We start from the raw sequence: 15,507 nt of genomic DNA on the forward strand, positions 1-15,507 counted from the left end.
TTATCTCCTACTCAGAGTTTTTCTCAGAGCAGTTTTCACATCTTTATTTCTCAAGCTATAGATCAAGGGGTTCATCATGGCAACCACACTGGTATAAAAGACAGAAGAGACTTTTTCCTCATCCATAGACCCAGCAGAAGATGGTTTGAGATACATAAATGCACATGATCCAAAGAACAGAGAAATAGCAATGATGTGGGAACTGCAGGTGCTTAGGGCTTTGGACCTGCCCTCTGTGGACCTGATGTGGAGGACGTTGGTGAGGATGAGACCATAAGAGACAAAGATTGTGAAACTGGGCACAGTGATGTTGATGCCCACCACAATGAAAACTACAAGCTCATTGACATAGGTACTTGTGTAGGAGAGCTTGAACAAAGGGTGGACATCACAGAAATAATGGTTGATAGTGTTTGCATCACAGAAGGTCAGTCTCAGCATGTATCCAGTGTGAGCCATGGCACCAGAAAAGGCCATCAAGTAGGAAGCAAGCATAAGCCTGGAACACACTTTAGGGGACATGGCAGCATGATACAAGAGTGGGTTATAGATGGCCACATAGCAGTCATAGGCCATTGAAATCAGCACATAGATTTCAGAAATGACAAAAAAACAGAAGAAGTAGAGCTGAGTCATGCACCCCATGTAAGAGATAATATTCTTTTTTAATATGAAGTTAATCAGCATTTTGGGTGTAAACACAGAAGAATAACAGAGATCTATGAAGGACAAGTTAAAGAGGAAAAAGTACATGGGGGTATGCAGGTGTGAATTCAGTGCAATTAGGATTATCAATCCAAAATTTCCCAATACAGTGACCATGTACATTCCTAGAAACAGGAAGAATAGAGGGAGTTGGAGATCTGGTTGGTCTGTTAATCCTAACAGAATAAATTCAGTCACAAAAGAGTAATTTCCAGGAGCCATTCTTCTCTAAGGGAATCTGTGGACACAGGAGAAAGGGTTCCATTAGAGAACAACTTGACTCTTCCACAGTATCACATCCTACAAAAGAGCACTGTTGTTTTTCTTTTTTAGTCAGTAAGTTTTATCCAATTCTCTTGGGATCTCATAGACTGCAGCCAGCCAGGCTCCACTTTCCATGGAATCTCCAGGCAAGAATATTGCAGTGGGTTGCAATGCCCTCCTCCAGGGGATCTTACCAACCCAGGGATTGTTCCCTGTTCTCCAGCAGTGCATGAAGATTCTTTTCTGACTAAGCCACCAGAGATGCCTATATTAGAGCTGTTATAGGCTAACTATAGAAAAGTACATCACAAACCAAGGGAAGCCCAGTCCTGCCTAATGCAAGCATACCTGCTGGAAAATCCAAGGGGAAGAGGGATGGATTAGGATACCATTGTTCTATTGTCATCTCAACTTTTCCTCATTCACTTGAACTCTTCCTTCACCAGGATTACTGGAGGCAGTGACCCTAACAACAGCCTAGTGATTTCTTCTAATGCAGGTTAGATCTGATGTGGTAGAAGTCAAGAGCACTGTTCTAAACCAAGATGAAGGAACCAGAATCTATGAGAAATACGTTACTCCCCTTGTCACAGAGCAAAAGCCATACAGGAGGAGAGAATTACACCTACTTAGGGGAAACTTCCCGACTTATATGTCACTTGTGCCCCCTCATGTCTCTGAACATGTTCTGACCCCTCTCCAACAGATGCTTCCACTAGTTTCATTTCATTCACAGAACTGGACAACATGAGAAAGTGTGGGAGTGTATCAGGTCCCTGGACTTTCCTCTCAAAAAGGGGAATCATTACTATAAACTGAATTCTAAAATGCACCCTCCTTAGTTCAGAAAACCTCAAGGTTGGCTCCCTTTTCAGTTGTCTTTACCCAGTTGATACTGGAGATGCAACTTCCAGTTCCTAAGTCTTGATTTCTTTGATTTTCTGATGAGACGGCATCAACACATGCCCTCGAAATCTCTGTGAACTACTGTGATCTCTGATAATTGTTTTCAGTCCTTTCATGCAGTATAGAAAAATTAAGCCTTTTGTTTTCACACTTGCTACTTGATTGGACACAGAAGATTTAATGTGAGTGTAATGATGTAATGCATTTGGTTAAAAACAGGCTAGATGCTTGCTGAGTCTTTTCCCCAGGGAGTAGATTAGATGAATACAGGGAATAAGAAGATTATTGATCCCTCTTCATGATCTGTCTTTAGTTCCTTATGGACTCACTCTTTTACTCATTTTTCACTTTACTTTAGGGATTGTACATCCCTCAGGTGGATCAAAGTATATTCCCAATCTCATAATCTTTACCTCTGAAGGGAAAGTTACTATATTGCTTCATTCTCTTTACGCCCATTTACTAAGTGGACATATTTTCTGCAAGAGTCCTAATTCCAGAGTTCTTTATTTCTTTTTCTAAAATGTTTCAAATGTTGAAGTAACTCATTTCTGCTGTTCTCTCTCAGGATATTTCTGAAATTATTGGTAATGTTGTATATCCTTTCTAGAGTTTATCCTCTTAATATATACTTGAAATTTCTACCTGATTCTCCTGCTGGGTCATTTTCTGTAACACTTCATTAACTGAAGTTACCAATCTTTTCTCATCATAGAAAAGAGCAGGGGCCTATAAAATGAGAGAGAGTGTTGTGAATCTTGCCTTCCTTCTTCCACCCTTACTAACTACAACACTTGGAACAATTTACTTAATCTCTCTTTTCAAATATTTAAAATAGGGGTGGTAAGGAGAACACCTCTTTCATTGGACTGTTGTGTCAATAAATGAAAAATATCTAAGTGAAATGGTTGGCACAGTACTTGTGATATGGTGAATAGTTAATGAGTGTCAGCTGTTATTATTTATATTATCATAAATTCCAGTAGTGTCTCCCTTACACCACTCAACAAACTTCTTCCTTTAGTTCCTGTGTTCCTTTATAAATTGTAAATTCTCCAAAGACAAACATTTATTCTACTATCTTTACTATTTTGCTAATGAATCTCAGAACACTGCAGAGTACCTAGAAAAAATTCAGTGGCTCTTTCTGAAAGGCAAGTTATTTTTTGCCTGAAACCCTCCAGAATATATTCAACATTTCTCTTATGCAAAGACACAGCATCTACACTCACAGTGTCCTTCATCCATGTCCCTCAGCCACCACCTGACTTCTATATTTCATGTTTAAACTGAACTATATTGTTGAACTACTGTGGCCATTATTATTCTAGCATTTTCCTAGCTATTTACCCTTATTTATTTATCAGCATGGACACTGCTGATAGAATAAGGTCTGAAATCATAGCTCTGGCCCACCCTAGTTCAAGAATTTTCAATGTTCTCCGTTACCCACTTGAAAACGGAACCTATGGAGTAAAAATACAGTTCTTACAATGATGATTAAGTCTTTGCTAAAACTAATGAAGAAATTGAGTCAGAGTTATCTTTGATGAGAAGCCATGAAAATACCATTTTGATTGATTGGAGTATATTTTACACAGATTAAATATTGAACAAACTTTCAGCCTTCTCAAAAATATAAAAAAGAATGTTGGAGGATGTTTAAATTTGAATTGCCTTGAGAGCTTCAAGCCATTTTAGAAATACAAATGTATTCTAAATTTAATTTTTTGAGGAATCTTCATAATGTTTTCCATTGTATTGCAGCCAGCAGTGAACAAATATGCCCTTCTCTCCACATCCTCATTAATACTCCATTTTCTTGTAGATAATAGACATTCAGAGGGTTGAAGTGATATCTCACTGGGGTTTGATTAGCCTTTCCCTGAGATCAGTAAGCTGAGCATCTTTCCATGTGTGTGTGTTGACCATCTATTTGTCTTCTTTGGAAAAATGTCTATCCAGTTTCTTTGCCCATTTTTAAATCAGGTTGTTTATTTTCTTGATGTTGACTTGTATCAGTTATTTCTATATTCTGGAAATCAACTCTTTATCAGCCATGTCATTTGCAAATCTTCTTCCATTCAGTATGCTGCCTTTTCATGTTTTAAAATAATTTAATTTATTTATTTACTTGTGACTGTGCCAGGTCCTTGCTGTTGCACAGGCTTTTCCCTAGTTGCAGAGTGTGGGGCTACTCTTCACTGCAGTGGCATCTTTTATTGAGGATAAGGGGTCTCTAAGGCAAGAGAGCTTCAACAGTTGCAGCACTTGGGTCAGTAGTTGCACCTCTCAGCCTTTAGAGCACAGGTTCAGTACCTGAGGCACATGGGCTTAGTTGTTCCACGGCATGTGGTATCCTCCCAGACGAGGGGTTGAACCTGTGTCTCCTTCATTGGCAGGCAGATCTCTACCACTGAGCCACCAAGGAAGCCCTGCCTTTTCATATTGGTGACAGATTCCTTTACTGTGAAACAGTTTTTCAGTTTGAGTAGTTCTATTTATTTTCGCTTTTGTTTCTCTTGGCCAAGAAGACATAGCCAAAGAGATACTGCTAATTCTGATGTCAAAGAGCATTTAGTCTATGTATTCTGCCAGAAATGTTATGATTCCAGTCTCACCTTTAATTTTTTAACCCATTTTGAGTTTACTTTTGTATGTGGTGTGATGGTGGCCCAGTTTCTTTTGCATATAGCTGTCCAGTTTTCCCAAAACCCTGAAGAGGCTATCTTTCCCACACTTTGTATTCTTGATTCCCATGTCATAGATTCATTAACCAGACAAGTGTGGGTTCATTTCTGGACTCTCTATTCTGTCCAATTGATTGACATGTGTTTTGTGTCAGTACTATGCTGTTTTGATCCCTAGAGCTTTGTAGTATTGTTTGAAATCAGGAAGTGTGATATCTCAAGACCTGTTCTTCTTTTTAAAGACTGTTTAAGCTATTTGGGTTTTTTGTGTTTCCACACAAATTTTAGAATTATTTGTTTAAGTTTTATGAAAAATGTTATTGTAGGGATTGCAAGAAATTTCCTTGGGTAGTATGGTCACTTTAATAATATTAATTTTGCCAAACCATGAGCAAGGTGTATGTTTCCATTTCTTAGTGCAATCTTCAATTTCTTTCACCAGTGTCATCATTTTCTGAGCATGGGTCTTTCACTTCCTCAGTTATGTTTATTCCTGGGTATTTTATTCTTTTTAATGCACTTGTAAATTTGATTGTTCTCTCAAACAATCAAACTGTAAATTTGATTGTTTCTCTTTCTGATAGTTTATTACTTTAGAGAGATGCAACAAATTGGTTTGTTCAGTTTTGTTTCCTGCACATTTATTGAATTTATGAATGAGTACTAATGGTTTTTGGTGGTTTCTGTAAGATTCTCTTTTTCTACAATCATGTCTGCAAACAGTACAAGTTTTAGCTCTTCCTTTCTAATGTGGATGCCTTTATGTCTTTTTCTTGTCTGATTTCTATGGCTAGGACTTCCAATACTATGTGGACTGAAGTGGTGATAGTGAGCATTTTGGTCTCAATTCTGGTCTTAGAGGAAATGCTTTCTGCTTTTCACCATTGAATGTAATGTCAGCAGTGAGTTTCTCGCATGTGGACTTTACTATGTGGGGATGCCTCCCTCTGTGGCCTTTAGTGAGAGATCTATGAAAAACAAGTATTGAACTTCTTCCAAAGATTTGTTTTTCATCTATTGAGATGATCATATAATTTTTTATTTCAATTTGTTAATGTGGTATATCACATTGATTGATTTCCACTTATTGAATCATCCTTGCATCTCTGAGATATATCCAAATTGATATAAGCCTTTTAATGTATTGGTGAAACCGGTTTTCCTGTATTTTCTTAAGAATTTTTGCAGCTATGTTCATCAGTAATATGGACATTTTGTGGTATTTTTGTCTTATTTTTATATTAGGGTGAGGCTGCTCTCAAATAATGAGCTTGAAATTGCTCCTTTCTCTGAAATTTATTGGAATAGTTTGAAAAGGATAGCTGTTCTCTCTTTTTATTTATTTTTTTCATTTATTTTTATTAGTTGGAGGCTAATTACTTTACAATATTGTAGTGGTTTTTGTCATACATTGACATGGATCAGCCATGGATTGGAATTCACCTTTGAAGCCATTTGGTCTTGGACTTTTTTAAAAATACTGAATCAACTTCATTACTGACAAGTGACCTGTTCATATTCAACTTCTTTCCAGTTCAGTCTTGGGAGACTGTACATTTCTAGGAATTTGTCCATTTCCTCTAGGTTGTCCATTTTATTGTCATATAATGCTTTGTATAATCTCTTATGATCCTTCTTATTTGTGTGATGTTGCTCGTAATACCTCTTTTCATTTTTATTTTATTTTGGGGGCCATCTGTCTTTTGTCTTGATGAGTCTGGCAGAAGGGTTATTGATTTTGTTTATCTTTTCAAAGAACATAGTCTCATTGACCTTTCCTATTGTATTTTTTCAGTCTCTGTTTCACTAATTTCTGCTCTTTTCTTTATAATTTCTTTCCTTTTATTAACTTTGGGTTTTGTAATTTCTACTCTTTATATTTTCTTTAAATACAAGGTAAGGTTCTTTATTTGAGATTTATCTTGTTTCATGAGGTAGGTTTTTATTGCTATAAACCTTGAAAGAAAGATCATATCTAAATTACTTATTTCCATTTTAATTGCATGAGTATAGCTAACTTCCACCTTCAAAAATTATTTTACAGAATAATCTGATGGAATGAAACCTAATTTGAAAGTTCATTTTTTCTAAAAATGAAACAAATTTAATTTCTATTTTGAGGCTTCTCAAATGGAAGATCTGTGACAAGCTGTTGAACATTTTTGGCACCTCAAGTGATGGTAAAATAGAGAATAGAGTGAGTGCACCTCTGCATACCTACAAAAGTTATAAAGAGTGTGATCATTATTGACCAATTTAGATTCACTTCTCTGTATATAAGGAAGACAATTTTATAAAAAGGGATAGCAGGTAAATGAAAAAAATACCAATCTAGGTCAATGGTTTTATATAAAAAGATCTTTTTAAAAGAAAATCACACATGTTGATATTGAGATCAGGGGATGTGTTATGAGTGAAAACTTCATTGAAAACTACAAATCAAGGATACAGTGAGGAGTTAAAAACTGTTAAGGTGAACATCTAAAAATATTAAAAAAGCAAACATACTATAGTGGTGATAAAGTCATAGTTTCTCAGTATCTAACTCTTCAGAGGAGACTATAAAACAAACAAAAATGTTGTTGCTAGTCAAAACTGTATCCCACTTACTGTTTTTCTCAGAGCTGTTTTCACATCTTTATTTCTAAAGCTGTAGAATAAGGGGATCATCACAGCAACCACATTGGTGTAAAAGACAGAAGAGATACTTCTCTCATCTATACACCCAGCAGAAGATGGTTTCAGATACATAAATGACATTGATCCAAAGAACAGAGAAATAGCAATTATGTGGGAACTGCAAGTGTTTAGGGCTTTGGACCTGCCCTCCGTGGAGCTGATGTGAAAGATGTTGGAGAAAATGAGACCATAAGAGACAAAGATGGTAATACTGGACACAATTATTTTGATGCCTGCCATGAAGAAAACTACCAGCTCACTGATGTAGGCACTTGGGCAGGAGAGGTGGAGCAGAGGGAGGAAGTCACAGAAATAATGGTTGATGGTGTTTGCATCACAGAAGGTCAGTCTCAGCATGCATCCAGTGTGAGCCATGGCACAAGAAAATGCCATCAAGTAGGAACCAAGCATTAGGCTGAAACACACTTTAGGGGACATGGCAGCATTATACAAAAGTGGCTTACAGATGGCCACATAGCGGTCATAGGCCATTGATGTCAGCACATAGATTTCAGAAACGACAAAAAACAGAAGTACAGCTGAGTCATGCACCCCATGTAAGAGATAATATTCTTCTTTGATACGAAGTTAATCAGCATTTTGGGTGTAAACACAGAAGAATAACAGAGATCTATGAAGGACAAGTTAAAGAGGAAAAAGTAGATGGCGGGGTATGTAGATGTGAATTCAGCTGAATTAAGATTATCAAGCTCAAGTTCCCCATTATAGTGACCACATACATTCTTAGGAACGGGAAGAAAAGGGGGAGCTGGAGATCTGGTTGTTCTTTTAATCCCATCAAAATGAACTGAGTCAGGAAAGACCCATTTCCAGGAGCCATTCTTGAACGCCTGGCACTATCCCAACCTGGTCCCATAGAGTCTGCCTTTTCCATTATCAGTATACAGAGTGATGTGGACTTGCCTTTATTAGGACTTTTATAAGCTAAATATAACAAAGGACATCATAATCATCCTAGAGTGGGAAGGCAAGTGCTGCCATATGCAAACATACCTTCTGGGAAAAGCCAGGGAAGAGAAGGATGGACAAGGATGCAATTCTTCTACTCTCATCTCAACATTCCTTCATTCATGTCAACTCTTCCCTCACCAGTCTTCTCATTGCAGAAAGACCTTATGGGGCAGGAACCAAGAACACTGTTTCTAAATCAAGACGAAGGGGCCCAAGTCTATGAGAATTAATTTACCAACCTTGTCACAGAGTAAAAATCATAAAGGTAGAAGAAGGAGAGATCTACCTACTTAGAGGAATCTGCCTGACTGTTATGTCCTTTGAGCCCTCTAATATTCTGCAATTCCTCTGCAACAGATGCTTCCACTAGTTTCACTTGAGACCCAACAACACAAAATGAGAAAAAATGGTTCATGGACTTTCATCTCAAAACAAGGAATAAGTACTGTAAATTAAATTCAGAAACTCACCCAACTTTGTCTTAAAACTTCAGGTCTGGCTCCCTTACCCTATGTCTTTACCCTGTTGGTTCTGGAAATGTCATATCACGTTCTCCAAGCTTGATCCTTTTGATTTTAGGCGAGATGAGAAAGACATTAATTCACCTGTGCTCTGGAAATCTTTCTGAACTTCTATAATTTCTGATATTTTCAGTGTTGTCGAGTGACAGAAGAAAATAATCCTTTTATCATACTTGCTACTTGATTAGACACAGAAGATTTAATGTGAGTGTAATGATGTAATGCACTTGGTGAAAAACAGGTTAGGAGCTTGCTTGGTCTTCTCTCCAGGGTGTAGATTATATGTATAATATGGAATAAGGAAACTATGAATTCCAGTTCACATTCTGTCTTTAGTTCTTATGGACCTACTCTTTTACTCATTTTTGCTTTGTTCTAGGGACTGTACATCCCTCAGGTAAATCCAAAGTGAATTCCCATCTCCTCATTATCTACACCTCTGAAGGGAAAGCTACTAAATTGTCTCATTCCCTCTTTATTTACATTTACTAAATGGACATGTTTGTGTAAGAGATCTACTTTCAGGTTTCTTTATTATTTTTTTTTAATCAGAAATTCTTCAAATGTTGCAGTGACTCATTTCAGTTGTTCTCTCTCTGAGATGTCTCTGAAAGAATCTGTAGTATAGTACATCCCTTCTATAGTTTATGCTTTTAACATATACCTGAAATTTCTACCTGACTCTTCTACTGGCTCATTTTCTGTAATATTTCAGCTATCAATTTTTTTCTCATCACAGAAAAGAATAGGAGCCACGGAGTTAGAGTATTGTGAATCCTACTTTCCTTCTTCCTTTTTTACAAACTACATCATTTGGGAAAAGTTACTTAATCTCTTGTTTCTCCTATGTAACATAAGGAATGATAAAATAGCGTCCTTTTCATTGAGCTGTTGTGTTAATTAAATAAAAAAAAGTAAAATGGTTTGGACACCATATGGCATATGATAGTCAATAAATGACAGCTGTTATTATTCATGTTCTCATAACTTTCACTAGATTCTGTTACATAACACTCATCAGACTTTTTCCCTTTGTGTTCTCTATAAACTGTAAATTCTATAAGGACAACCATTTATTCTATCTTGTTAACTCTTTGGATCTTGAATCTAAGAACAACAGAGTACATGGAAAGAATTCAATGAGTACTCTGAAACTCATATTAATTTTGTCTAAGAGCTTTCAGAATACCCTCAAGACTTCTCTTATGCTATGTTAAGCTTATATTAACCTATAACATCTGCAACCACAATGACCTCATCCATGTCCCTTAGCCACCACACAATTTCTGAATTTGTCTTTAAACTGATCTAGTGTAATGTTGAACTTTAGTGGCTCCTAACTATTATTTTTATCATTTTCCCACATATTCACTCTGCTTTTTAATATGCTATCTAGGTTGTTCATAGCTTTTCTTCCAAAGAGCAAGTGTCTTTTATTTTCATGGCTGCAGTCACCACCTGCAGTGATTTTGGAGCCCCCAAAATAAAGTCTCTCACTGTTTCCATTGTTTTCCTATCTATTTGCCATGAAGTGATGGGGCCAGATGCCATGATCCTAGTTTTCTGAATGTTGAGTTTTAAGCCAGCCTTTTCACTCTCCTCTTTCACTTCCATCAAAAGGCTCTTTAGTTCTTTTTCACTTTCTGCCACAAGGTTTGTGTCATCTGCCTATCTGAGGTTATGGATATTTCTCCTGGCAATCTTGATCATGCAGTCCAGCATTCCTCAAGATGTACTCTGCATATAAGTTAAAAAGCAGGGTGACAATATACAGCCTTGACGTACTCTTTTTCCTATTTGGAACCAGTCTGTTGTTCCATGTCTAGTTCTAACTGTTGCTTCTTGACCTGCATACAGATTTCTCAGGAGGTGGGTCAGGTGGTCTGGTATTCCCATCTCTTAAAGAATTTTTCCATGTTTGTTTTGATCCACGCAGCCAGAGACTGGCATAGTCAATAAAGCAGAAGTAGATGTTTTTCTGGAACTCTCTTGCTTTTTCAATGATCCAATGGATGCTGGCAATTTATCTCTGGTTCCTCTGCCTTTTCTAACTGCAGCTTGAACATCTGGAAGTTCACGGTTCATGTACTGTTGAAGCCTGGCTTGGAGAGTTTTGAGCATTACTTTGCTAGTGTGTGAGATGAGTGCAATTGAGTAGTAGTTTGAGCATTCTTCAGCATTGCCCGTCTTTGGGACTGGAATTAAAACTGACATTTTCCAGTCCTGTGGCCACTGCTGAGTTTTCCAAATTTGCTGGCATACTGAGTGTGGCACTTTCTTTTTTTTTTCCGTTTATTTTTATTCTTTGGAGGCTAATTATTTTACAATATTGTAGAGGTTTTGTCATACATTGACATGAATCAGTCATGGATTTACATGTGTTCCCCATCCCGATCCCCCCTCCCACCTCCCTCTCCATCCCATCCCTCTGGGTCTTCCCAGTGCACCAGCCCTAAGCACTTGTCTCGTGCATCCAACCTGGGCTGGTGATCTGTTTCACCCTTGATAGTATACTTGTTTCAATGCTGTTCTCTCTGAACATCCCACCCTCACCTTCTCCCACAGACTCTAAAAGTCTGTTCAGTACATCTGTGTCTCTTTTTCTGTCTTGCATATAGGGTTATCATTACCATCTTTCTAAATTCCATATATATGCCTTAGTATACTGCACTGGTGTTTGTCTTTCTGGCTTACTTCACTCTGTATAATAGGCTCCAGTTTCATCCATCTCATTAGAACTGATTCAAATGTATTCTTTTTAATGGCTGAGTAATATTCCAATGTGTATATATACCACAGCTTTCTTATCCATTCATCTGCTGATGGGCATCTAGGTTGCTTCCATGTCCTGGCTATTAAATAAATGACTCGATCAAAAAATGGGCCAAAGATCTAAACAGACATTTCTCCAAAGAAGACATATAGATGGCTAACAAACACATGCAAAGGTGCTCAACATCACTCATTATCAGAGAAATGCAAATCAAACCTCAATGAGGTACCATTACATGCCAGTCAGTATGGCTGCTATCCAAAAGTCTACAAGCAATAAATGCTGGAGAGGGTGTGGAGAAAAAGGAACCCTCTTACACTGTTGGTGGGAATGCAAACTAGTACAGCCACTATGGAGAACAGTGTGGATATTCCCTAAAAAACTGGAAATAGAACTGCCATATGACCCAGCAATCCCACTCCTGGGCATATACACCGAGGAAACCAGAACTGAAAGAGACACGTGTACCCCAATGTTCATCACAGCACTGTTTATAATAGCCAGGACACGGAAGCAACCTAGAGTGTGGCACTTTCACAGCAACATCTTTTAGGATTTGAAATAGCTCAACTGGAATTGTCTAGTGTTCTTAAGTGCATTATTTGGAGAGAATTCATCTTTTCCCAGTGGAAAGAAACATTTCAAAATGATAAAGAAAACAAAGAGATAATATATTTACTATTTAATGATCTTACACAGCAGGAAATAGAGATGATATGTACTTTGAAAACAGTGGGGAACATACTTACATAAAAATGTAAATAAATTATTTGAACATAACTCAAATTTTTTTCCGGTGCTAGGAATAAAAGATAACAGAAAGAATATGGTAAGAAAGCTGTCACTAAAACTGAACAGAATCTCACTGTCCTGTAACTCATGCACACAGTGAGTGTTTTTGATCAAAACTGTCTCCTCCTCAGGGTTTTTCTCAGAGCCTGTTTGACATCTTTGTTCCTCATGCTGTAAATTAATGGGTTAAGGAAGGGAACAGTATTGGTATAAAAGACAGAAGAGATTTTACCCTCATCCATAGACACAGCAGAAGATGGTTTGAGATACATAAATGCCCCTGATCCAAAGAAGAGAGAAACAGCAATGATATGGGAACTGCAGGTGTTGAAGGCTTTGGATCTGCCCTCCCTGGACTTGACACGGAGGATGTTAGAGAGGATAAAACCATAAGAGACAAAGATGGTGAGACTGGGCACAATGATGTTGATGCCTGCCACGATGAACATTTCCAATTCATTGATGTAGGTACTTGTGCAGGAGAGCTGGAGCAGAGGGAGGATGTCACAGAAGTAATGGTTGATGGTGTTTACATCACAGAAGGTCAGTCTCAGCATGCATCCAGTGTGAGCCATGGCACCAGAAAACCCCATCAAGTATGAACCAAGCATAAGGCTGGAACACACTTTAGGGGACATGATAACATTATACAAAAGTGGCTTACAGATGGCCACATAGCGGTCATAGGCCATTGATGTCAGCAGATAGCATTCAGAAATGACAAAAAAACAGTAAAAGTAGAGCTGAGTCATGCACCCCATATAAGAAATAGTATTCTTCTTTGATGTGAAATTAATTAGCATTTTTGGTGTAAACACAGAAGAATAACAGAGGTCTATAGAGGACAAGTTAAAGAGGAAAAAGTACATGGGGGTGTGCAGGTGTGAATTCAGTGCAATTAGGATTATCAATCCCAAATTTCCCAATACAGTGACCATATACATTCCTAGAAAAAAGAAGAATAGAGGGAGTTGGAGATCTGGTTGGTCTGTTAATCCCAACAGAATGAATTCAGTCACAAAAGAGTCATTTCCAGGAGCCATTCTTCTTTATGGGAATCTGTGGACACAGGAGAAAGTGTTCCATTAAAGAACAACTCAGCCCTTGCCACAGTGTCTCATCTACAAGGGAGGGTAAATACTAGGAATGTCAGAGACTAGAGTCCGTGTGAATGTCAGAGTCCTACCTGGTCCCACAGAATCTGCCTTTACCTTTATCAGGATACAGAGTGATGTGGATTTGTATAAGCTAAATGCAGCAAAGGAAATCACAAAATTTAGAGTTAAGGCCAGTACTGCTATGTGCAAGGAAATTTCTGGAAACACAAAGGGCAAGAAGGATAGACCAGGACAGAGACATTGAATGTCTCTAAACATTCTCTGATGACTCTCTCACAGATTCCTCTGCCAGTTTGTTGTAATTCTCAGATCTACAGAAAATGGGAAAGAATGGGCATGCATTCAGTCACTGTACATTCATTTCAAAACAGGGAATAAATATGTAAATTGAATTCAGAAACTCACCTTAGTTCAGAAAACCTCAGAGCTGGCTCCCTTATCCTTGGTCTTTACCCAGTTAGGACTGGAAATGCTATTTCAGATTCCTGAGGCCTTGATTTATTTTATCCTGAGAGGTGTGAGCCTAAACATATGCCTGAGAAGTCTTTCTGAACTACTATGATTTCTGATAATTATTTCAGTCCTTTCAAGCATCAGAGAAAATAAAGCCTTTTAATTATCACACTTGCTACTGGATTAGACACAGAGGATTCAAAGTGAGTGTAGTGATAAATGCACTTGGCAAAAACAGGCTAGAAGCTTCTCAATCTTTTCCCTAGGGAGTAGATCATATGTATAAAAGGGGATATGGAAATTATATATCCTGGATCATGATCTGCCTTTAGTTCCTTAGGGACTCACTCTTTTAGTTTTTTTCATTTTAGGTATTGTGCATCCCTCAGTGTAGATCCAAAGTAAATTCCTGTCTTCTCATTATCTTCACCTCTGAACAGAAGGCCGCTACATTGCTTCATTCCCTTTTTATTCCAGTTTCCCAAATGGACATATCATCTGTAAGACTCCTATTTCCATATTTCTGTATTTCTTCATCAGAAATTTTTCAAATGTTTCAGTAACTCACTTCAGCTCTCCTCACTGTAAAATGTCTCTGAAATGATTTTCAATGTTGTATATCCTTTCTACAGCTTATACTTAAAAAAAAATACAAACCTTGTAATTTCTACCTGATTCTCTCACTAGGTCATTTTCTGTAACATGTCAGTAATTGGAGTTATCAATTTCTTCTCATTATAGAAATGAGTAGGGACCATGGAGCTAGAGAGAGCATTGTGAATCTTAATTTAGCTACATCCTATAATTCTTTGGGCAATTTATTTAATCTTTCAGTTCAAAGTTGTAAAATTGGATGGTAAAGATGGTATATCTTTTATCATGCTGCTGAGTTAATTAAATGAAAAATGTCTAAGTAAAATGACTGAATCAGTGCCTGGCATATGGTAAATAGTCAACACATGTCAGCTGTCATTATTCATGTTCTCATAAATTCTACTAGATTCTCCATCATAACACACATCAGAGTTTTTTTCCCCTCTGAATACCTGTGTTCCTTGATAAACACTAAATTCTATAAGGAAAAATATTTTTTCTATCTTGTTTATTGTTTGGCCCCAAGATCTAAGCACAATGCAGAGGACATGAAAGGAAGTTATTAAATACTTCTGATAATCATGTTTTTGTCCAAGAATGTATTCGACATTTTTCAAATGCTAAACCATAGCATCTAAAAGCACAATGACCTCCACCCATGTACCTCAGCCACCACACAACTTATGGCTTTTTGTGTTTAAGCTGAACTACTGTAATGTTGAACTACAGTGCTTCCTAATGATAATTTTAGTATTTTCCAAGATGAGGTCTGATCACAGCTCTGTCCCTCCCTAGTTCAATACCTTCAATGATTCTCCATTACACATTTGAAAAGTGAAGCATGAATTAAAAGTATAATTCTCAAAATTATGATTAATCCTTCATTATAACTAAGGAAGAAATTGAGTCTGTTTTATCTTTGATGAGAAGCCATGAAAGTACCATTTTGATTAATATATGTATTTTGTGCAGATTAACCTTTGAAAAAACTTTAACCTTCTCAAAAATCTAAAAAAGAAAATTGGAGAATTTTTACTTTT

At 37.3% G+C, this 15,507-nt stretch overlaps 2 protein-coding genes and 1 pseudogene across 2 annotated transcripts; all 3 read right to left on the reverse strand.

The window, feature by feature from the left end:
- On the reverse strand, nucleotides 1-927 carry LOC122431020 (olfactory receptor 8B3-like). Its single transcript, XM_043452043.1, has one exon. The coding sequence runs from the start codon at nucleotides 925-927 to the stop codon at nucleotides 1-3; it is 927 nt and encodes a 308-aa protein (XP_043307978.1).
- Nucleotides 928-7,154: 6,227 nt separating this feature from the next.
- Nucleotides 7,155-8,085, reverse strand: LOC122431146 (annotated as a pseudogene).
- Nucleotides 8,086-12,412: 4,327 nt separating this feature from the next.
- LOC122430940 (olfactory receptor 145-like) lies at nucleotides 12,413-13,345 on the reverse strand. Its single transcript, XM_043451911.1, has one exon. It carries the CDS (start codon nucleotides 13,343-13,345, stop codon nucleotides 12,413-12,415), a length of 933 nt encoding a protein of 310 aa, XP_043307846.1.
- Between the last annotated feature and the right edge of the window lie 2,162 nt (nucleotides 13,346-15,507).

The sequence above is a fragment of the Cervus canadensis genome, chromosome 29 (assembly GCF_019320065.1).
Source record: "Cervus canadensis isolate Bull #8, Minnesota chromosome 29, ASM1932006v1, whole genome shotgun sequence".
In the NCBI taxonomy this organism is placed as follows: domain Eukaryota; kingdom Metazoa; phylum Chordata; class Mammalia; order Artiodactyla; family Cervidae; genus Cervus; species Cervus canadensis.

Excerpts from the sequence above, each read along its gene's own strand:
- LOC122430940 (XM_043451911.1), bottom strand. The coding sequence starts at position 13,345 with ATGGCTCCTGGAAATGACTCTTTTGTGACTGAATTCATTCTGTTGGGA.
- LOC122431020 (XM_043452043.1), bottom strand. The coding sequence starts at position 927 with ATGGCTCCTGGAAATTACTCTTTTGTGACTGAATTTATTCTGTTAGGA.